Raw genomic sequence first — 24860 nt, forward strand, 5'->3', positions numbered from 1 at the left:
AATGGCATGAGGGATTCTGATTCAGCTAAGTATTAGAAGTTCAAATTCTTACTGGAGGCCTAACTTGGTGTTTTAAATCTACAAAAGGGGCTGGAAACAGCAACTATGATGAAAGCTGCAAAACCAATGCTCAGAAGTGAGAGGAAAAGCAATCACTAGCTAAAAGTGTTCACAAGTGCAGCAGACAACAGTTCCAGCATCCCAGCTGGCTCATCAGCTTCATTAATTTGAATTTTGGCCTGTCACTTTCAAACTGATCTGAAGTTTCCTGAGAATGCTCAAATCCATTTAACTATTTCAGAGCTACATAAGCATGTTAATCATACACAAATAGCAAACAAGGTCCCCCAAAAGGGACGTTGCCTCCCTTGCATGCTCTTAATGAAAAGGTCAGGTTGGAGGCCTGAATTTACCTACCTGTTATTTCAAAAGTGATTGATAGCAGAGGTGCAGCACTAGCCTTCGACTTGCTCTGTGACTGACTTTCTGAAATAACAGGGAAACGCCACCATGAGTATATGAGAATGGACGTCTTTAAAGCAGCCTTACCAAGACAGCATTTGCTACAACCAACAGTGAACTGCACTGAGATAAAGGCGTTTCCCCACAACATAATCTGTGGTGTGTGCCCTGGCTTTTCCCCATCCTCAAACCACTCATTGTTTTCTATTCTACGAGGGGAGAGAGAGGGAGGATGAGCAGAGGAGCACCTCTCCTGAAAATCTGCTCCCTAATGTGGAAACAGCCCAGAGCTCCTTTTTATACTAAGACCCACTTCACTCCCAGTTTGAGCTCTTGAAAAGCTTTTCTCATGTTTATGCATCCAGAGACCAGTTACATTTTAATCAGCTTTCAGGAGCCTGCAGAGATTACCTCCTGATGGGCTCCATGTATTCCTGTCACAGTCTGATAAGGGTAAATTTCACACACGCCTAATCTGGCCAGACTTCAGAGCCTACCAAAATCCTAATCATCATTCTGAACAGTAAGCTGCCACTGGTTTTATTGTTACCTCTCCTTAGCTGGGAGGTTTTTGTAGTTCACACTAAGGCAGAGGCATCTAAACTTTGTTCAGCAGAGGCGATTTAGCGAAAGCCCTTGGGCAGAGCTGATTTGCATAAGACAAAGAGGTTTGAAAGCTTCTTCTTTAATAAATACAGATGTGGGGCTGCAGAGCTCACAAGTCACACCCTACTGATCTGAGCAGTCACGCTGAAATGGATGCTGGCATTAACATTCCCCACAAACTCTACCTCCACGGCAAGTTTGAGAGTACCTTTAAACCACAGCAGGAACCTCACCAGACTGCTGTTTGGCCAGCCCCGGACAAAATGTGGTATTACATAGGATTTACATATTGATGTTGCTTTTCCTGAAGTATTTTGCTATTGTTTTTCCTGAAGTATGTGGTTGTATTTATTTATTTTTTATTAATAATAACACGTGTTTGTATGCAATAGGTAAAGGATAAAATTTAATAAAAAAGCTAAATGCATTTAGCTTAATTCACTGATTTCTGAACCTATAGTTCTGCATTACTATACAGAAGTAGATGCAATGTAAACTACTCAAGTGTTACTCTAAAACATGTAGATTACTAGATGAATTAAAGATTTTGTGTTCTAAGCTATTCTCTCTTTTCTTAAGAAGCTGTACAGACTCCAATGGTGATAACGAATAATTTCTCTTTCAGTTAGATAAATAAACCCATGAAATTATATTGGCTTGAAGTCCTGAAAGCTACTTAAAAACTTGACCAAATAAAGGAAAAAAAAAATCAATTCCCGAAGAATGAAATCTATTCATAATTTTACATTTTTCTATCCTGAGCTTACATGCCAGAATTGATATATTCCATCTGCACATCAAACAGCACAAGTTCATCACTCAGATGAAGAACGCACAAGAAATTTACAGTGGATGAAAAAATCTAGGACTTTTGACCCACCTTTTCATGTTCTTTCTCATAGAAAGGCATCCTAAACAGTATTTTTCAGTAGACACTAAGGAATAGTAATTTTTAGGAATTTATATTTGGAATCTATATTTGCAGCATAGCGAATGAAACCTCTGCTACAGAAATTGAGCATTTTCATCTGAATTAAAAAACAGCAGTAACTCACAAAGTAAGGGGGCACTCATTACAGAAGACAATGGCTGTGAAAGAGTTCTGGAATGCTGACATGCTCTGATTTCACACTAATTTAATTGCAATTGAATCAAATTTACCTTCTTTATCCTTGAGGGTATTTAGGTAGGAGAGGAGATTTTCATTAGCTTGCACACAGTACACCTCCCTGGTTTGAACGCCACCTCCGCACAGCGCTGTCTGATTTCCTCGCCTCTTGTCCTGCTGGCTAAGGAGAGGGTCGACACGGCATTCTGTCCACTCAGTGGTCCGCCAGCCATACCTGGATCAAATTTGGTTGATTTGGTCTTTAGAAATCATGAAGCCATTTTACACATTATTAAATTATACAAGCTGAATAAGTAACCTCATTAACCTCAGTAACCTAAGTAACCTCAGTAACCTCATTAGCTTCATAAAGGGTCTGAGCACCACAATTTCTTGCACACAAAGGTGCATTAAATCTCCCATTTTAGGTGTATGGAAACTTTTTCGGTGTTATTTAATTTTTTAAATCATTACTCTTTAGGAGGATTTTTTCTGTTCAATTCCTGAAACATACTACACATATAAATATTTTATTTGAGGGAAGAAAACCTTGATATACAGAGACATATAGTCCACGTTCAGATAAGTTAACTTTCAAGATTGTGACTCTCAGCATTTATTTAGAGCTTGATAACTTATGTAAAAAAAAAATCGCAAATACAAAAGAGACATGAATGCTGAGAAACATAAGAGCCAGAAAATGAGGGAGAAACCTCACATTCACCTCTTACCCCTCCCCCCTCAAATAACCCAAATATTGTTATCTTTGGTAGGAGACACAAAAGTTTCTTCTGGATAACAAGGTGAAGCTATAATTGTAGTTTTTTTTTATTATGACTACAAGGTGAAGCTATACTTATAGTATTTTATTATGACTACAGAAAAACTTTTCAGTAAGTTATTTTTTTCAGAGTTAAAAAGAAGATAGTTTTGCAGTATTGACGCATCCCTGCTGGGTACTCATGAATGATGAGAAGTTGGAAGCTTCCTAATCAGTGAATACACAGCAAAGAAGATCTTTGACTCACAGTTAGAACCCCAGTCGGGATTATGAACTGCAAGAAATGCCACAAAATTCCCTACCTAGCAAGCATGTTAAGGCTAAATAATGTGAAGTGCTTCCTAATGTAGTTGGAGATAAAGAAAGATGATATTTCAACTCTTAAATGAAAAATATATACCACAGTCAAAGATGCATAGCATCAAGTGACATTTCTCTAGATCCTATTCTTAGTTTGATAAAGAAAAAACACGGTTGGGATGTTAATATTAATTTCGATTAGATAAGTATTACAGAAATCTCTTGAATCGTAAAGTGCTCAGCGTCATTTCTCCTAAACTTTATTTGCTACCACTGTTAGCCTCTCCCACTTCCCATTTGTGGCCCAGTAATGCCTTTGTTGAGCTGAATACAAGTCTCACTAAGATAGTCTGTTAGCTAACCAGATGTTTATCACCCCTTTCCTGTGTTCTACACTTGGTCTGCAAACAAACAAGAAATTCAGAAAACAATGATTCTGGTAGAAATGTTATGCAGGGAAAAGATTGCTGAAAAATCAATATAATTAATTTATTTTCATCTTGCCTGAATCTGCATATGTGCAAATATTGTCTTTTAAAAACTGAAATGAGTTAAAAGAAAACATAATTTCAATATATTATTATTCCTGTATTTAGATAAGCAACTGGTTACACTACAATGGGAGATATTTGCAGACTTTGGGCTTTTAAAAACACTGAATAAACAAGGATAAAGAAAAAAAGGTAAAGTCCTACCTATTATTTCTTTAAAAATGGTTTGGTTGATAATCCACCACCAGCCCTGTATGCTGAATTGAAATTGTTCACCTAAGTAATGGAGAACTGAAATGTCCCAACTTACGTAATGCAGGGTGCTACTCCATCTCCTTGAGAAACACACTGCTCTGCTTCTTCTAATTGTGGGCATTCGCTTTCACTGCCAACAGGGAGCTGCTTAATGGTCCGTGATCTTGTACGATTCCCTTTAGGGGTTGTCATGTCAAAGCAGGTTTTGGAGCAGGGGGTCCATTCAGACCACTCTGACACCTGGCACTCCTTTGTGATCACACAGGACTGAAATGTGATGGGCAGCTTTTCCTGGTTACAGAAGCTGTAATAGGAGAGCGTTACAGTTTTTAACACACACGTCCACAGACAGTCATGAACTCCTACAGCAAAAGCATTGTCAAGAGTTACACAAAATTCAGTAAATATTTCTAAAGCTGTTAAGTTTTACTCCACATTTATTTGATCCCTAAAAATTTGGCCAAAAGGGCATTTGGTGAAAGTGACTCAAACCAGACAAATAAGATTTTCTGTACTAAAAAAATTACCAATATTGCCATATATGTGATCAAAATATTGACATATCTGTGAATAAAATTGAAATCTAAGTCTCCCTACGTGTATAGAAGTACAACAGAGGAAATACATACATTTTTTCATTTCTTCTCTTTTATTTTAAGTATACTTTTTTTTTCTCTTGGAACTATGTTCCAAGTAAGGGAGGATAAAAATCCAAGATGACTAAAGGCCTTTTTGCAGAGAACAAAATACTCAGTGTCATCATCTCCTAATTTCAAGACTACAAATGGTTTAGAAATACAACAGTGAACATACTGAATGCTTGGTCACTAATAACTTACTTTGTTAATAGTTGGTATAGCTGGCCACAGTGATGCCTCATGGTCCAAACAGGGAGTGATCTCTAACCTGAAGTGAAATCTTCCCTGCTACCCATAGTACTTATTTCTTGTTCTTTATGAAGACCATGATTTCATTTTCATTTTCTATCTGATTATTTCATTCACGTATTACATAGGTTGTCAGGAAGATTTTCTCCCTCTAAATCACTCTTCATTTTAAATTTTATATTCTAACCAAAATCTAACATTTTTATTTTAAAGCTTGATTCACAGTAGAAAAAATAGAAATAGAGAAGATAAACTACAGTTAAATTGAATATAACTTTATATCCTCAATTACAATTAAAACATAGATTTTTTTTTTTTTATGTCTAGGTTGGAATAAAAATCTGGCTTCTGAAGGAGTTAAATAGACAGGAAAAATACTTATTGATACTGCAAGTAGCATAATTAAATTCTCTGTTCAATACCAGGCCTATAAACTATACAACAAAGGCTTTTTTCCCCTTAAAAGAATACAACATAATACTAAAAAATTAATATTTACGAGTATTTCACTGCTATAGAAAATTTGGCTTTATCCATATATCCAACATAATTTTGAACTTGTATTTACAAAATTTTTAATAGGGCTAGGGGTACTTGATGAAACGTATAGATTTAAAAACACAGTAAATGAAAGCATTATATGCACAAGAAACAAGAAATTCTACATCTTGCTAGAAGAATATCCTGGTTGTGGAGACAGTGTCAGCATCTCCAAAAAGAGGCTGACAAATTTGTGAGCCATCATCCCTAATACAACTACTTTGGATATTGGAGAAACACAAAATGAATGAACTGCAAAATACAGTCAGGTGTCATATTTTTGTCTTTAAATTGTACCTCCTTCTTCCACTGGAGTCAATAAGGTAGAGACACTGCTGGACTTGACAGACCATAGGGGATTGCTTAATAGGAGTTTTGTAATGTTCTTATCATGTCAAAGGTAGTGGTGATGGAGAAACCCTAACTCATTATAGTTGACTTTTATTCTGCTTTAGGACAGGCACTGCATCCTTTTTGTGGAGAAAGACTCATAGTTTTTGAGAAAATGTTCTTTAATAATGGGTTTTTCCACCTACATGAAGCCCTATCTGACATAGGACTATGGTACTGTCAAAATCAATAGATCAGTTTCTGTACCTCTGACAAAACATATCGACCCATTGACCCATTGAGAAAAGATACATTCCTTTTGGTTTCTAACATGGACAGCATTTGCAAATTGTTTTGTAGAACAGGTGAAGTATCCTCCCCACCCAAGTTCCCATCCAATGTGACACTTCTGAGGGCAGAGTAAACCAACCTCTTCACATGCACTGTGACTGGGGCTGAGTTTAATTATAGATGCATATTGCCAGGGAACATGCACAAAATTGCCACCACAAAGTAGCTTTGGTGAGGAGGAAAGAGGTTAACTAACGATGTGTAACAGTCCATGAACTTTGCATCTGTTTCAAAACTTATTTGGGAGAAGTGTTACGTGTAATGTTTGTTACTAATTATTTCCATATATGGGTACGAAAAAGACTCAAACAGAATTGTACCATGTTACTAACTCCATTGTTTATTTACAATCCTTAACAAAAATAAAACAATAGAGTTAAAGGATGCCTCACTTCAAATACATACTTGTAAAATAAAATAATTTACCATTAAATATAAACCAAGAATGTTCTTAAGCTCTAGTAACCAGAACATATATGTTACAAGGGAGACAAACAAGAGGTAAAGTGAGTTACCTATTTATTTCCCTACTTGCAAATTAAAACCATGCACCACTTGCAGTACTACATAAATACCAAGAAGAAACTGATACTGTAAGTCACCATGGTACAATCTCTTTTCTGTTATGCATACTGTCATATTATTTGTGAGAGGGCAGAGATAATTACAGTTAGAAAAAGAAGAGTTACACAAGCAAATTAGCTGCTGTTTGTTCTTTTAACACTTGGTTTTCTTTGAGCAAGTTAGAGAAACAGTAAGAGCTAATGGGAAATGGCCACAATCAAGAGTTTTCCTTCATACTGCAGGCAACAGAAGATTATGTGTTGTACTCTAATCAAGCAAGGAAGGGAAAAATCACATACTTCAAACTTTATTTTACCAGAAGAAGCAAGCAGACTGATTCTAAATCAAAACCTGAGAATGTGTTTGTTAAACAAAATAATTTCTTCTCTGATTGGTGCCTAATGCTACAGATTAGATCTCCACAGATGACTGCAACCAAAGCTTACTTTTGTGTAAAGCTCTCAGCACTTTTTGATGGATTTATGTGTCTTGTTTAGCCATGAAGACTTGGGGTGAATCTTCTCACAGGATAAAAGGCAAATGGGCAAGTAACACAATAGAAAATAAAAACAGAAATTAACATCCATTTCATGATACCGCCCAACTCACTAGAAGTTCTGCACCAAACACCTTCATGTCCTTGACTAACATCTAAGTACACTTTATATGCAAAGTTAACCATTCAAGAAGCACAGGGAGAACACAAACAAGTCCTCACTATCAGCTCATATAATTGTGCCCAGATAATTGCTTGGAAAGCTCAAAGAAAAGCACGAGTTACATAAAAATGCTGTTAAAAGTCAATAGAGCAGACAAGAAGCAGCAGCATAGGGGTAACATGTAAAGTCTGCAATAACTTGCTCTCAATCCAGTGAATATAGTCAAAGGACAATGCCCCAAGTTTTTGGCAGGGAAGAAAGAATGATACAAATTGATCTAAGGCTGTGGTTTGAGAAAGTATCATTTCAGAAAACAGATATAGTGGGGAAATGAAGCTTAAGGTATAAAAGCACTTAAATGGCACAATGGAGAGAGAAAGCAATCCCAAACGACATCACAGGAGATGAATAGTCCCTATTGCTATTAAGTCAACAATAAACCTGTTCCTGGCCTCAAAGACATAGATTAGACAAAAGAAGTAAAGAAAAAGGCAATGCTGGTTCAGAGGACAACGTACAGAAAATAATTACTGCTCAACTTCTGAAGATGTGTGGTCAAAAATTTGTGTCTACTCACGTTCTGCAGCCTCGTTTGTGCTTCTACAGCAATAAATAAAAACTAAATTGCACTTAAGAATTAAAGATAGGAAGGTTATACATAGAGATTTCAAAGTAATTTATGGGATAATTAATGCTAAGGACATGGGGAGAACAAAGGTTGACATAAGCCTGGAGCAAATTATACCACAGTACCTTGTGTACAAATGGCAAGTTGTGCAGTTGAAAGGACTCTCTTCAATCAAAAATAAGCTTCATAAGATGTGAAAAAACTAGATTAGTCACGAGAAAAAAAAATGTTTCTGAGGTGTCCTAAAGATATACTTGAGAATGAAAAATACTTTTACAACTTTAAAAATATCAAGAAAATGTGATATTTTCCAATGACCTGTATGAGTGTTTATAATCTCAGTCTCAAAAGTTTTCTTTTTAGTTGTGTAGAAAAGTCATGGAAAACACCATTGGAATTTCCTCCTCTGCAAATTCAACTAGACAAGAAATGGCGTTTTCTGATAATTTTTTTTAAATTTCAGATAAAGCCATGCATACAGCATTCATAAAGCCATATGCATGACATACCAGTAGGACTGATCTCTAAATTCATGCAAGATGAAGAGAAAAAATAAACAAGTTCTAAACTAGGCAGTAGGACTCTTTGCTGCATGAACATACTCCATACATAACTTGTACAACTAAGATTTTCTGCTTTTGCTGGTGTTTCATCCACATCAGACTGGACTAGCAATAAGAAAGAAAAACTAATGAGAAAAGATGAAGAACAGCATCAGAATGACTGAGAAGTTCTAACTACTAACTAACTAATAATCCATGCAGTAGGAAAACTGCCTTGACAGTACCAAATAAAGGGCAAAAATGGAAAGACAGGAAGTACTCAATCACACTATCCCAAGCTACACTCTGTTTTTCCAGCAAACTGTGGCTTAGAGATTTTAGAACACAAGCTGAATCTTTACACTGAAGAGTTCATAGTGTTTACCTCCATGAACGAATATAAATGCGTCCTAAAACTAGATAAGATTTTGGTATGTATATCATCTTAGAAACAACACATTACACACCTTTTCTACTGGCAACTATAGATAGTTATTCTTGCATTAAAAGTGCTCAGTTGATTTCATTTTCTGACTTCAGGCCTCGCATAACTGTATTTGTGTTCTCTGTGGCATTTTTGAGCTTAGACACTCCAATAAGATCTTTCCTCGACTGTCTCTTTGTTAGGTCCAAGAGTCCTCTTTCACTTGGTCTTGTTTGATTTAAACACAGTTATATCCTGCAACTCTAAATCCTTTCTACTCTATGTGCAGAATTGAAAAAAATGGTCTGGATTTGAGGACTGTTCAGTATTCATGCTGAGGACACTCCTAAAATATCTGTACATTACTATATCTTGACAATCTATAAGTTAATGGACATAGGAGTCACAAACACAAGGTATTAAGGCGACATCGTTTTGAAGTTCGATTTTGTGCTTTTCCTCATGCACTGCTTTTCATGCCCAAAATGTAATGGAGTAAAAATGGGAGATTTGTAATTTAAATCTAAAATTGAACAGTGAAGAACGTGTCCTTTGCAATAAATTCAATTAATTCACTCAGTACTGATATTTAACAAGAACTGCTATTTATTTTTGTTTTAATTATAATGCAAAGTAATGGAGCCCAACTGGCAAGGTTAATGCAAGCTAAATAGTATCTTCAATAACTTTGGTCTGCACTATTTTGCCCGTATTCCTTCACCACTGTCAACATTCAACTTTGATTTTCCCATTATGCACGTTCAGCTTTGATTTTCATTAATGAAATTTTCACAGTTACTATTCCTTACTTCATTCACTATATTCATTCTCACAGAATTCTAATATATTTGTTTTTTCTCTAGCTGATTTTCCATTTGATTACATAGACTTCCATTATTCTGAAATGAATAACATGGCTATGGTTCAGGAGATTGATGCCAATATATACTCTTGGCACTCAGGAGAAACAAAAGACAGGGCTTTGACTGAAAAGGACTTAAATAAAATTTTTCATTTATTTTTTTAATCCTGGTTGACTGTTTGATGTAATAATGGATTATGTTCACAGGGTCTTGGCTCCTGTCACTCTAGACCTTTTCATAGGTGTACCTACAGGTCTGCCCAGTTTCACCAGTCCTGGCATGACTGACCTACCCTCGCCACTGGTTGGAAAGCAGACACTCCCATATCAGAGGGTTCAGTGTAGCCAGCATTATTAAGAGACACTCAACAGACATCTTTAATGTCAGACACTACACACAAAATCTTGGGAAAAATGGCATTCTTCCTCCTCTTGATTCCCTCGTACTAAATAGTGTCACAGTGATGAGAAGTCACATGTCCTTCAAGATCAGGAAGGGCTGTGGAGTCAGAACCTGCTCTATCTTCCCACCTCCTGGGAAGGAACTTCATTATTCTTTTTACAGTTCTGCTTGCATTCTGCAAAGCAAAACTCCCAACAACATAATCTGATTATGTTTTGAACAAACTAGACTGACTGAATGAATGAATTAAAAACTTTAGAGGACTGAAGAAGATGCAACCACAAACTAGGCTACCTGCCTGAAAGAAACACATACTGAATATCATAAGAGGAGGTTCAGTAGTTCAGCAGAAAAAGGTAGCTGCTTCTGAAGGTTTCAGATCAAAGGAAAATCAACATTCTAAGAAAATCCAAAATGCTTTAACAGGTTTTTAAAGAGCTTTATTTAAATACTAAGGAAAAAGAGTAAGGACTACCTGGAAGATTAAAAAAACAAACAAACAAAAAAAAAAAAAACACAAAAGCAGCCCACAGTGGGCTCCCTCAGAGCAGCATAATTTAACAATTTCCTAGGCACAAAGTCCTGCACGCCATCAGGCATCTCCCACAATTAGCTACATCATCACCAAACATGAGATTTTTCTCTTGAATTCTTGCTGATCTTATGAAACGTGACTTCATTGAATACCACTAGAAAAATGGTTTCCAACTTTTACCACCAGTCACAAGATGAGAACTGCTGACATTCAAGCCCATTTCAGCAAACAAACTTGTGTCTGCAGAAAGACTTGGAGCAAAACCAATTACTTGTAGAACACCAAAACTATGTTAGTTTAGCACTTGAAAACCAATTATATGAACATATGTGAATACACAGAAGCAGGCTTGTAAAGGCTTCCATTTTTGACTGAAGAACAAACTAAAACTAGAGGAATATTTTGGAAAGGCGTCAGAAAGTAAATTTTTGCTAGAAAATAGCAATTGCAAATCCCACTAAAACAAGCCACAAGGGTGGGCAGCATCCTTGCAAGACTACCTACATTTATGAACATTGGCCCAACTACCAAAGAATCCTTAAGGCAAAAGAAAAAAAATTAAATCAGGAGCTGAGCACAAGAATATTTTAGTTTTCCCAGTGGAGAGAATATCAGCAGTTTGCTTAGAAATTTCTTAAATCTCAGTAAATTGCTACAAGACTAGAGACTATAAGGAACAGTTTCCAAAGATCACATCTGCTTCTCATAACTATAACCTTACAGTGAAGGAAGGGGTAAAATCTGTACCACACCACTGGTTACCATCACATCCCAGAAAACCTCAGGCTTAAACTGCTGGGAAATCTGATGACCCATGGGCAGACCCACAGCCTAGATGCTCACAACCTTAACAGAACTACCTCACAGAAATAAATTGGTTAGGTCAGAAGGTCAAATCAACCTTCGAAATATAAGGAACCCTGTGTGCAATTTTTACTGCAGCTTTGAATTATCACACTCGTGGGCAGGAAGCCTGAGGAAACACAGAACTATTCATGCTGAATATTAATCCTTTTTGTTATCTGGAATTAAATTCAGATCACAATATTGCATGCGGAGCGTCATCTTCAGGCTCTTTATTTAACCATCATGGAACCTGCTCTTACTCAGCATGAGTAAGAGGGATTTTGGAGTTACAGGTACAAGAATCAAGCACAATGTCCTGGTGTGCTGCAACAAGCTATTTATTTTGGGTTCTCCTCAGACTTCATACATTGGATGCATTAGCCTCTAAAGTAAAATTATCAAATTAACTCTATGCCATTCTTGCACCACATGTATAGCTGGATTTCGAGAGAGTCTGATAATTATTTGGCCTAAAGAAAAAAGGTGTGTTTTCTCATAAATAAAATCAAAATTTAAAAGATTCTATTTAATGTGCAGCTACTAGACACCATGAATAATAATAGAGTGATTTAAATCCAGAGCTTAGATAACCCCATGAGCTATTGTGAAGACATAAATTGCTATTTGTAAAGTCTAGTCATCTTTGAGATGGTCAGTTTATGGTTGGCAACAACTTATTTTTTTGCAGAAGTTGGTGAAAATACAGTGCCTGCATTTTCCCTATTAGAAAATGGCATAGTTCTCATTCTTTTCCCATACAACTGCACTGTTTACTGTTGGTCATCTTGTACATTGTTCTGAGAAAGTGTTAGTACCTCCCAGTATAATGGGCCATTATAACCACAAAAACAATTAGTCCACTTCTATTCATTTACAATTCCACTACTGTCCAGCTAAGTGTTTTTCACAAGACTATTTTCCCATGATCCTTTCACAAGTTTAACTAATTCTGCCAAACAATTTTGAAATAAACAAAACCACTGAGTCTTTTTACACTACAGGAGAAGACAGAGATTACATACAACTATTACGTCAAGAAAAAACACATTAGCTAATATGGGCAAAGCAACATGGGGTGCTACTATACCCAAACATGTGTCAACAACAGCTGCTGTGGGGCTGTTGCAGACACCATGAGTGTCTGAGGAGACAAAAAAGCAAAAGTGTTCAGTGAGAGTGCTATCTTTCACAGTCCAGTGACATGCATACAACATCCCATGCTACAGATAATTTTGAAATTGGAAGAACAGGTTATCTGGCAAGAATCTACAGATATGACTTACTAAAGCTTTAGGGAGGAATTTCCCTTTGTCAGTGGGAATTTTCATTGCATAGCATTAATCAGAATTTACTTTTTTTTCACTTTGACCCAAAATAACAGCTAGATTCACAGGGTTATCAGCAAACAAACAAAAACAAACCAAAATGCCAAATTTTGTGAATAAAAATATGCAATATTAATGTAAACATACAAAGTATAAAAATATAAAGAAATAAAGCATATTACTGAAAATTATATTAGTACTATTCGTTGTGTTTCAGGCATTAGTTTAGGCTTAGATTTGGCACCTGTATTTAGGCTTAAATTTGGCAGTATTACTAGCTCCATTGAATTTTCCAGCATTTGGAAAACTGTGGTCAGTACGAGGAGATGAGCAAAACATTTTATTTTCAGTGGGACTGCTAAAGGTAGGCAGTGAAATGGCCAACGCTGGTGTTGTGGGGAGTTGTGACTTCTGTGTGTGAGTACTGTGCATTTCCACCCCGAGGGACAATATGGCCCAGAGAGATGCTTATTTCACATGCTCCCATACCATACATAACTTTATTAAGCTGATTGAGAAAACAAGGGTGTACTTTAAGTCTCAGACTACACTTAGTAGTTTCATTAAAAAAACCAAACAAAACTAAAACACATGTGACTACTGACAGATTATGATATAATGCCAATACAGGAAATCCAAAATTTAGAAAAATACTCCTTGATCAATATTTATTTATTTTGTCACACAGAGGTCAATTGTCGTTACCTGACAACAAGGCAGAAAAGATGAATAAAAGTACAGTGTAGGAGAATCTTCATTTGAGATCTCAGTGTCTAATTCAATTTACCACTGTGTAACAATCTCTTACTAGATTGAATCTGAAAATTCAACACTGCATTCATTCAAGGAAATAATTTATTCATTCATAGGATTTATCACCACAAGAGATTATCAGAACATGGAGTACGACCCTCATTACATTATAGTCTATTATATTTTGCTAAGGAAGCCAATTACGTGTATTTGAATAAAAACTATACACTAGGAAGGTACCCAATCTTGACGCTTTGCACAGAAATATATGAATGTCATACCTCTAAATGACAGAGGTATGCTAACTCCTTTCACTGTATGAAAGGAGTTAAAATATGTGTGGAAAAAGGAATTGTTCATTGCTGTTTCAATTATTCAGCACACTGTGTACGTTTCCATCTTAAATCTAGATTTGGGCATGGTATGTCAAATGTGTAGCAATACTGACAAGATACTGTCAAAACAGAAGTCTCAGTAAATTGATGGAGCAGGTACTTAGAATAGAAAGGAACACACGTAGAATAATATTAAGCATGCCCACTGAAATTACTGTCTCCACCAAAATCACATTAAAAAACTACAGGAAGCTTCTACTTTCGAATTAATGGAAATTCTAAAGGCACAGTGGAAAATGACAGGAAAGCAAGATATTTGCATCCCATTTCTCTAATAATAGTTTACATTTTTATTATCCCAATGCAGCTGAAAATTAAGCCTGTAGTTTTTAGTTATCAAGAGGTTTTTCATCCCAGATTACTTTATTCTTCCCTGCTCTCCATTTGTTAACAGAATGTGCTCTAAATAATTCCAGTTTAATGACTCAAGATGACTCTATATAGCACATTATCCAAATTTGTGATATTTACAGGTGCTCTGTAAACAAACCACTTTTAAATCCTCACAGTATGGTGAGCTTGGAGGCTTCCCCTAAAACAGCAGTAGAACTGCCTTTGCAGTAACATAAAAAGCAGGGGCAGACATACATGCTCTCATCTGGTCCTCAGTGACAAACAAAGGGTTGCTTATGCTCCTTCATCTTCACAATCCATCCTCTCTGCACTGCTTTTTTTCTCTTACCTTTCTGCAGCCCATCTCCTTGAAGTTACTGCACCTTAACCACTGCCACCTTCACACACATCCCCCTTTCTGCTTGCTGCCTCATAGAGGGGCTCAGAGAATCTCTTAAGACTTTTTTTCTAAGCAAGGCACACATTACAGGGTCCAACAAACTGTGCTGCTGTATTGTACATCTGAATCTGTTTTCTGCTTGCTGACAACATATTCCTCTGGATGACTTGTCTGCTTTCCAAATCGATGGCATAAATAAAGCAACAGGTTTATGATGGTTTGGCTTGGTTTTTTTTTTGTTTTTTTTTTTTATTTTCCTCCTTCATACAGTTTATCATTTATAGGAGTGAAAGTCCATAAAGTGAACGCAGACATTTGTTTTATGATTTGGACTTAGAATATGGGTTAAAGAGGTTTCAGTACCTGGAAAGGAAAACAAAGCTAAAATGCCATTCTAGAGGAGGAGATTCTCTCTCCTTGTTTTTCCTGACAATATCTTGAGTATTATTCACTCATCAGCCTAAACACTCAATTGGCCATTCCCAAATTCCTTAATTTCTGGCTAGTCAGCTTAACACCTGTGGCCAGTAGTGAATATCATGACTCTGCTTTAAGTAGATTCACATCTTTGTGAGGTAAGATGAAAAATGAAGCATTACATATGCCCAATATCAGCAAGTTGATTCAGCAAGTCGATTCAATAATTTTGGTCCTACTGCCATCTCTCATGTTTCAACTATAGTATTGGAATAAATAAAAGCTCAAGTTCGCCAAAACTTGAAATTTAGTGAAGCACTGCAATGAGATAGTTATGAAAATTTCCAAAAGAGTTAAAATTGTTACAAGATGTGGCTGTAGTTTTCTAGATATTTAATGAATGCACAGAACCAGCGAGGAAGCTGAGAAAAAAATTAAAAATAATTACTTTCTCAGATGAACAGAGGTCAAACAAATCAAAGATCATACGAACAAATGCACCGAGGCTAAGACAATCTGTTAAATAATTGGTTGGCATGTCTTAAATTTTGGATTATTTTCTGCCCCTTCATTTTGTTCCATGACTGTAATTGCTTTGATTGTAAAAGCTCTGAATATTTATGAAATTCTACTGTTTTTTCTTGAATTCTCACTTCAGGTCATTTAGGTCACTAATAATGTTCATCTTCACATGCAGGTCTCTCACATAGTGGTGCTGCCGAGAGAGTACTAATCAGTTATGGGGACTGCAACCAGAGCTGGTGGGGATGGTCTCCTACGTGGTCTCCTCCATTCTTCCCCCCATTCAGAGATGTTTTGGTCCCAGATTAAGCAAGATAACAAGATTAAGTATCCCAGCTTTAAGGTAAGTATCCAAATGATGTAGAAAAAGAAAGAAAATAGTACAGAAATTCCTGGGATTTTTTTAGAGGCAGTTATATCCTTGAAGAACTGCTTTAACTGCAGCCCCCTTTCCAGCCATTTGAGTTAAGTGACTCCTAGAAGTGACAGGTTGTCCCCACACCTATGGACCAGCTGCTTCAGAGGAACATGATGTGCTTTGTCACTGGATTTCAAAATCTTCGCTGAAGTGCAGAACCATAGAGGTAAAGAAGATAGTCTAGTTCTGTTCCATGTTCATACAGTTATAAATGTATATCTGTGCTCAAGTCCTTCAAATTTCCCAGTCTAGTGAGGTCCCAAGAAAGCATTTCAGCAAAAAGGATGAATGAATTAAAAACAGTTTATAAAAAAAGAAAAAAAAAAAGGCTTTTCTTAGACTTGTACAATTTGTACAAACCAGCCAAACATTTTTGTTGAACTTTTCGACAAAAGTCTGCTCAGGAAGAAAATGATGACAAAATATTTGAGACACAACAGCAAGAGTCTATATTACAACAGAAAATTATAGGCCTAACATGAGCCATAAACATCAGAATTTGTAATAGGAAAACAGATTTGCAACTCAAAATTAGCTTCCACATATATTTTAACTTTCTTTACATTGCCGGTTTTTTGTCTAACAACTCTCTTTGATAAACCCCAATTTCAGCAAAGAGGAAAGAAACATTTCAGAAAATCAAGTATTGTCCCCTACACTAACAGCAGTACTGTCCAGATTTTGTTAGCTATCCAGAGAAGTCATTTTTTAAGCAACTTTTAATTACTGAATTTGCTTTTTCCTTCAACATTTCTAGTTTTCAAATATTTTCAGTGCACCAGAATTTCAGACTGAGGGGAACATAAAGCAAACACAGGCCGTGTAACACATACATTATTGCAGAACGAGCAATACAAAATCCAATATTTCATCCTTCACTGGAGACTATCTATTGTTCACTCAGCAATAAAGTATATAAATTAAACTTTGATTTTCTTGTTTCACTTCTCTTTACCATGCCTGGTGTGATGATATGTCAAGAGAATTTTACCTTTCTGAAGTTTTGCTGACAGTGTTACAGAACCATTTTCTTTGTAGCACCCTTCTGAAAGTTGTTCTTTTTTAAAACCATTTTTTATAGTGTATTAATTTTGCTATCTCTGCAAAAAATATTACTCGCCTGAGGGTTTTTGTTTTTTTTTTTTTCCTTCTTTCAGTCTTGCTGCCAGGGGGTTGATTGTTTCTGATTGCTAAAGTTAAAACTCACTGAAAATAGACTAAGCTGAAGAGGATTTCACATTTCACAAACGGCAGGTTTCCCAGTCACCTTACTTGTCTATATTATTTAGTAACACAGTTACTATTTGATGGAGATTACAAAATCATTTGAGCTGGCTGCATGGACACCCTGGGCAGAAAAATAATTCTATTGTTTCAGATTCTGGAATGGCAGTCACAGAATAAAGCATTTGATTGCTTAGTGAAGAGTGCAGCATAAAATGATGCAAATGGATATACAGGTGACATACATTGGTTGCTAAAAGCTATGTTATCAGCACCAGAATGTCACACATGAGTCATTTCACCAAATTTTCTTGATTATACTATGCAACCAGAAATGAAAATTCTATATTAAAATTGATGTGAAGACTACTGGAAATCCTTTGTGCAATTAAAACATAAAATCTTATGCATTAGACATAAAAATGCCCACTGCATTATTTGTATAATTTTATAACTCTTGGAAGAATTGAACCTACATTGTATTAGCTATTGTTTCACCACCTCAAGCAAGAGGGTTTCATTCACTTCCCTGCACCAGCCTGAAATTGCAAAAGACTCTGAGGCATCTGAACTTAAGACAGCGCTGGTGATCTAAGTGAAATCAAGAGTGTAAAGACAATGAGTAAAGTATGAGACTGGCTTCCAACTATACTTTTAATTTCTTTTACCATTTATCAGAGCTGTGGCATTACTGTGTCATTCCTCTTTTTTTTTTTTTTACTCAATAATATTATTAACCTTTCAAAATCTTAGGCATTTTCAAAAAGACTGCCTGGCTGCTATCTGATAGCAACTGACATATAATAAATTATTCCTTGTATTTAAAGGGTAATGATGTTCCTGGGTTAGGCACAGTGTGGGCTGCATGACACAAGGTTGGAAAAGGAGTAAAGGCAATGTGTTTGGTACCAAAAAATGAGATTGTGCTGCATCCAACACCTGGGACTGTCTGAGCTGCTGATTTTGAGATTTCTTGTGAAGACCTTCATCCAGGTGTGGATCAAAATTCTTAAAGAACTGAAGAAAACCAGACCTAGAAGAAACTGCAAAAATATTGTATATTCAGCCCCTCTTCCTTAATTGAGAGCTGCTCCAGGCGTGCCATCACCAACACATGCATTTTTCTGGCCTTTTCTTAAAGACCTTTGAAGATGGAGGTGCCACAAGCACCCAAAAATGGCCCAAGCCATTTTCTCCAGAGTCTCACTATTCCCAGTATTGAGAAGCTAAGTCTCATTCAGAACTGCTGTGATTTTCCTATTATTGCTTTTCCAATACATCCATAATATATAGAGAGAATAGATTGTTCCATTCTTCGTTGTGTTGGGTTGTTACATACTCAGGCATTTCATTCACATCTTCACCCATGTCCCTCCTTAAAGTAAACAAACCAAGCCTTTCAGTTCTTCTCTTAAGCCAGGGAACTTATCATTTTCCTGTTTCAGTGCTGGATCATCTCTTGAAAGAAATTATACACAAAAAATGTTTTCTACACTTGAATAAAAAAAAAAAAAAAGCTATTATTTGGTTCCTAATGGAAAAGGTGGAAGCGATTACATGTTTTGTGATAGAATGTTTAACTGGCACAACAAAAACTCTAAAGCAAAATACCTTGAAAGAAGTTCCTAAACACTAATATGTCAGCCTCATTCATCAAGATATCCTAGTTATTTCACAGTTTAAGTAAAACTGATTAATTAGAGGGCAGGAAATAGAATCACATCAAAGAAAGGAAGACTAAACTGAAAGATTTTTGAGTTGAGTAGAAACATTCTGGGGGATAGGAAAGAAATATGTGAGCTAGCAAGAGAATGACAAATAAAACAAATCAAAGATAATAGAGTTTTAGATATGCATCCAGAAGCCTGTGGAAAGAATTATCAAAACATCAGCAATTGACAGAACTCTTGAAAAGTAAAATAATAAACCAATATATAAAAATAAATATCAGAGAAAACCCAGTGCAGACAGCATAGAGGTGCAGATGAGAAAGAAACAGAGGAAGGAGGAGGTACATGGAGTAAACAAAGGGGTTTTACAGTCTCCCTTCCAGAAATTTTGCCACAGGAATCATGAAGGACAAATAATATTTCATGCTCATGTATTTTTAAAAAGTATACTAGAATGACTAGCTACTGCTTTCTCATCCATACTTCTCTCGTTTTATGCTTTTACTGTAAGTCTGACAAAGTACAGTTTCCCATTAGTCTTTGTGCCCTGAGCCTTAAAAGCAGTAGCATCACCTGTTTCAAAAATGCATGACTAGTTAGAGAGAAAATGCCTGCCTGAACCCACAGAAACAGAGCAGACATTTATCTTCAAGCATTTGGGGAAAATCCGTTCAAGCAAACAGAGGCTAGGGCCTAGCACAGCTTAACAGAGCACATGTATGTGATGCTTAGTATGATCACCAGCACAATTTGCATGTTTCATGTCACCGAAAATACTGAGCTTGATGATGGATGTTCAATTGGAAATAGCATGAGCCCCATTTTGAGGTTTGGTCTTATGTAAAAGAATCCACTTATGCATGTTTTACTTTAAATAGATAAAAAACTAAAGTATGCAAACAAATAGGGATTACCTCAGAGCAGCAGTTTTCCCATTTCTGTGAGTACATGTGACCTGCCTTGTTTGGTACCCAATTTGTATGTCCCAGTATTTGTTCTCCTGTCTATTCTGCCTGTTGCGATTCCTCTTCTTCTTAATTAACTCGCGAGCCTCAGGATCTCGCACTGCCTTTTCTCTGTCCTTTTCCTTGTCTTTGGTCTTCCCTCGTTTCTTCGCTTGCCTTATTTGTCTCGAATGGGGCACCGAGCATGCGCTCCATGGTCCCACGTTTAGGCTGTACAGGCTTTCTTCAACAGAGCAGGGGCTGGACTGGCACATCTGGAATTCGGTGAGGTTAGGGCAAGCTGAGCCCCCGAACTGCGGCGGAGCCACCACATGCCGAGTCCGATGCTGAAGCCCATTGCCGCAGGTCTTGGAGCACTCAGACCAGGGGGAGAATTCGGCCACGATGCAGTCCTGCCGGCACGGGATGAGGCACGCCTGCTCCTGCCGGGGCTTCGGCTCAAAGTACTCGCAGATGACATCTTCAGCCGGAACCCCGTTGGATTTCTGTATACAGGTGATGTCCCTTGTCTGGATCCCCTCCTCCCCTCTGAGGCACTCCTGGGGCTTCTCGTGGCTGCGGGAGAGGACAGGCCGGCACTGGTTCCAGCTGCCGATCTGCCAGTCGTACAGCTCCTTGTGCCAGTCACAGACACGGAAACAGCTCTGCTGGTTGTCCGGCCGCTCCGGCTGCCTGCAGTTCGTGGGCAGCGTGGTCCAGCCCTCCATGTGGGCACACCACACCGCTCGTGTCTGGATGCCTCCTGGACCGCATTCATCTCCCATGCATCTGCCCCATGGACCTGGAAAAAAAGGGAAGATGCTAACATTGCACACTTCGGTTGTTTCTCTGCCATATTGCAAAAGCAAGTTCACAGTATTTCCTGTATGTGTGAGAATTTCCTTGGAGAAACTTAAACTTTGAAAATACAAGCAAAATACAATAGGATTACTCTTCAGCTACTGGTTTTATGATTACAGATACATTTCACTTTTCAACCCAGACAAACTGAATATTTAATATTGAATAATTCCTAAGCATACACATGAATCAATCAAATTGCAGAACTATTAACTAAGAAATCACATTCACAGTTTAGTTTTTGATGCCAAGGTAGGAGCCAAAGCTTTTCCCTTGAAGACATGAATTAGATCTCTCTCATCCCCTTGAATAAACTTTGCTGGACTGTTTAATATTTTCCCTTCACATTTCTACTGCATTATACTTTATACCTTGATGCCAATTAATATTGTGTTCTCTTTGTTCCATATTGCATACAGAAATGAGAACAACTACACAATACATTTTGAAAAAGAGTTGTGATTTCAAGTAGGCCATTTCTAGTATTTCCTTTATTATAACTAAAATAAAAATTAAAATCCAGTTTAGAAATGTTCCTTCTACACACTTTGTGATATTGTAGAATAAAATAAGCTCTTGAGGAGAGAGCCATACCAGCTTGTAACTCTCCAAATAGCAGAAGCTTTTGAACCACAGAATACTGGGTTGGAAGGGACCTCAAGGATCACCTGGTCCAAACTTTCTTGATAAAAGAACAATCTAGACAAGATGGCTCAGCACCCTGTCCAACTGTATCTTAAGAATGTCCACTGTTGAAGAATCTATCATTTCCCTGGGGAGATTATGCCAACTTCTGGTTATTCTCATTGTAAAAGTTTCCTCTTGCATCCAATCAGAATGTCTCCAGGAGTAACTTACATTCCTACCATTTTCCTACATCTCCAAGGTCTATGGTAAATATTTATAATGCAAAACATTGTTATAATAAATGTCAACAAAAGTAAATAAAAGCCTATATCCTTGAAAGATGATGTAGTTGCTTCTTCCATTATTAAAAACTGTAACATTCACCCAGTTCAATATGTTTAAATGCAATAAAGGTTAAAAATCCTGTATTTTTCAGGGTTTTTTTAAGTCTCCTGCATACACACTGCAAATTAACTTACCACATAAGACCAAAAGAATAAGCAATTCAGAAAAAATCCCTGCAACTATTTATCAAAGAAAATCTGCCTATCTGTAGACACCTGATCACACAGAAGACATCTTCTCTGAGTTCTCTGTCCTGTGAAGAAATTGGGGCCAAGCCACACAACCCTCATTCACCTGAATGACCTCAGTAACAAGACTATTTCTGTGAGTAAAGCTGTTGAAGAAGCCAGGCTGAGCCTTACTATTTTCAAAACAGGTTAACAGCATAATTTTGGTACTGCCGAGGAATAAGTGAAATGAACTATGGCAGATACAAATTATTTACATTTTATCGAAAGACTGGAAGGAATATCTGGCTACTGATTCCCATAAGCTTTAAAACTTTCATTGACTTCCACACAATTTTCATCTGTACATCCAGCATTAACTTCAATGTCTTTTTTTTAAGTGAACACTGTGGCTGAACAGTTCACTTGTAGTTCTGAAACCCTGAGAATAAACACTAGGTGGCTGAAAATAGCAATACTAGATGGCAGATCCTGCCCATGGAAAGTCCCCCATATTTTTTGGCAAGTTAAGTTTGAATTACAGTTGCCAAGATCCATCTAACTATCCAGAACAAATGAATGTATATTACATATAAACATATTTCAATTTCCATTTCCAAGACTGCGCTACCTTATCTCTAACCAGCCTTCTACAAATGACAGTCATTATGGTATTTAATTTGGGTATATTTACACTAAGTTAACATTTTCCTCAAAACACTTTGAACGTCTGCTATTTTCTAAAAAATAAAGACTGCAGAAAATCTTCAACTGGAGCAGAGATACAAATACTAATCACGATTGAAGCAAAGATAAACTGTTCATCTTGCAAACTACGAATTTCTACCTTGCCATGTGGAGCACACCTTGTGTATGGTTTTTGTGTTCAATAAAGAAATCCCTTTTTTTTAAAGATCAGGTCGCTACTGTAACCTAGATGAAAAATTTGCCCACTTGGGATTCTAGCACATCTCCATTCATCAATAATAATAAAAAAATCACATTGCACCTAAAAAACCCGTGCTTTTCATCAAAGTATCCGCAATGCAATTCTAAGGCAGGTTTGCTCTATTGAAAATTATATAAATCTCAGCCTTGATGCAATGAATTCGGCCTTTGGAAATGGAAATATGAACAAAAACTCTGTTGTGTGACTGTGCTTTTATTAAATCATTACAGGTGAGTACCAACAAAACGCATTTCTATGACCCTTTGAGCAGACTACCTCTCAGTAATTCTGTGCTCGTGTGCATATCGACACAGATTTTGCTGATGTACCTGACCCTCCCTCTTATCTACATTAGGATGACTTTTAAGTTTAAAGGAAAAAATAACCTGCTTAGAGAAAAAACACTTAAATTTTCAGTCTACTGCACACTTCTTTATATGACTATGACAGGGTCTAAAAGGGAACCACAGCTTTGGAGCAAGGATCCTTTTCGGCTTTGTCCTAAGTGAGCTTCCTCAAAAAAACGGTGCTTCCACACTTGAGTAAACCAAATTTCATTTGCACAGAAATCTAAAACTTGGGGCAGGTATTAAAGAAAAAGTAGGAAAGAAAACAAAAAGCAAATACATAATTCTTCCCTGCCCTCTAAGCCTTTTCCCTGATTTTAAATGGCAGGAAACTGTCCCATGCTGTCTGGCCCCAGAAAAGCATCTGGCCCCACAATCCAGGCCACGTACTCCCTGCCATACCCTTCTCTCACTCAAATGGTTTCTATTTTCTATGTTTAGGATCACAGGATATTCTTAGTTGGAAGGGATCCACAAGGACCATCAAGTCCAGCTCTTCAGTGAATGGTCTATCTGGGAATCAAGCCCACAGCCTTGGTGCTATCAGCACCAGCTCTGACCAACTGCTTGTTTGTGCTGCTTTTAAGCTGGAAGGCTTTAATCACAAACAAAAAAACCAAAAAACCCCCAAACAAACAAAACAAACAAACAAAAAAAAACCTTTTTTTTTTTTTTAATGTCTATATGACAGAATCCAGGATAAATATTTGGGGTTTAATGCATGCTTTAATATGTACAGGAACAAAAAATCCCGTCTTGTACTATTCTTCACAACTAGCAACATTTCTCTTTGGGATTTTGGAATATATAGGAAAATAAAAAATATAAAGAGACCTCAGCCCTAACACTCTATACTTATCATTCATTAAGAAAAAGACTATCAAGCTAATTTCCAGTTAATTAATTTCAAAACACCTATGAATATCCAAGCAATTTCAACAGCTTATTTAATTCACCTTATTTAGGGTGAAGAAGAATTGATATTTCATTTCTTTCTTTAGTTTTTAAAGAATAAAAAAATAATTTCATATATTTCTAGCTGTATTAATAGAAACTTGCTTTAGTAATACCAACTCTTTTTTTCTTTTGAAAACAATCTCTGCCATACACATTAACCAATATTCCTGTTATTTTTCAGTTATGCACTTTGAAATCTTCAGTTAAGTTACTCCCATTTCACTGTACCCACTGTAGTCAACCTCAAGCACTTGCTGAGGAATGTTATTGCTATGCATGTTTACGAGGACATGACAAAAAGAGAGGGAGAGGTTTCTCTTCAATTTCCCTCACAACTACCCATCTCTCTTTCAATTATTAAGAGCCTACAATAATTCACTTCTAACTTAAGTGGCTTCAAAATCATTGCAAGCTTCAAGGTGAGACGCGCTTGTCTTTTGAAATGAATTACAGAAAAACAGGAAAATAAGTGTCCCTGAAATGAATAAAGGGGCTTTGTGACTTTTCCAAAAAAGTCAAAGAAAATTATCCTAAAGTATTGATAATCTACTTTAAATAATTCTCAGAAGTATGAGAAAATCACATAGAGGTTACCTGCACTACGCTGATTGTATTTTATTAGGGGTAGTACA

At 36.8% G+C, this 24860-nt stretch overlaps 1 protein-coding gene across 1 annotated transcript in view; it reads right to left on the reverse strand.

The window, feature by feature from the left end:
- THSD7A (thrombospondin type 1 domain containing 7A) overlaps positions 1-24860 on the reverse strand; it is a 188161-nt gene that overhangs the window by 94045 nt on the left and 69256 nt on the right. Inside the window, exons 2-5 of the mRNA XM_062495264.1 lie at positions 19946-20777; positions 4059-4307; positions 2230-2411; positions 418-486 (exon numbers count right to left, since the gene is read on the reverse strand). Of these exons, the coding sequence (XP_062351248.1) occupies positions 418-486; positions 2230-2411; positions 4059-4307; positions 19946-20777 (1332 nt within the window). The remainder of the gene's footprint in view (positions 1-417; positions 487-2229; positions 2412-4058; positions 4308-19945; positions 20778-24860) is intronic.

This window comes from Cinclus cinclus, chromosome 1, assembly GCF_963662255.1.
Source record: "Cinclus cinclus chromosome 1, bCinCin1.1, whole genome shotgun sequence".
In the NCBI taxonomy this organism is placed as follows: Eukaryota; Metazoa; Chordata; class Aves; order Passeriformes; family Cinclidae; genus Cinclus; species Cinclus cinclus.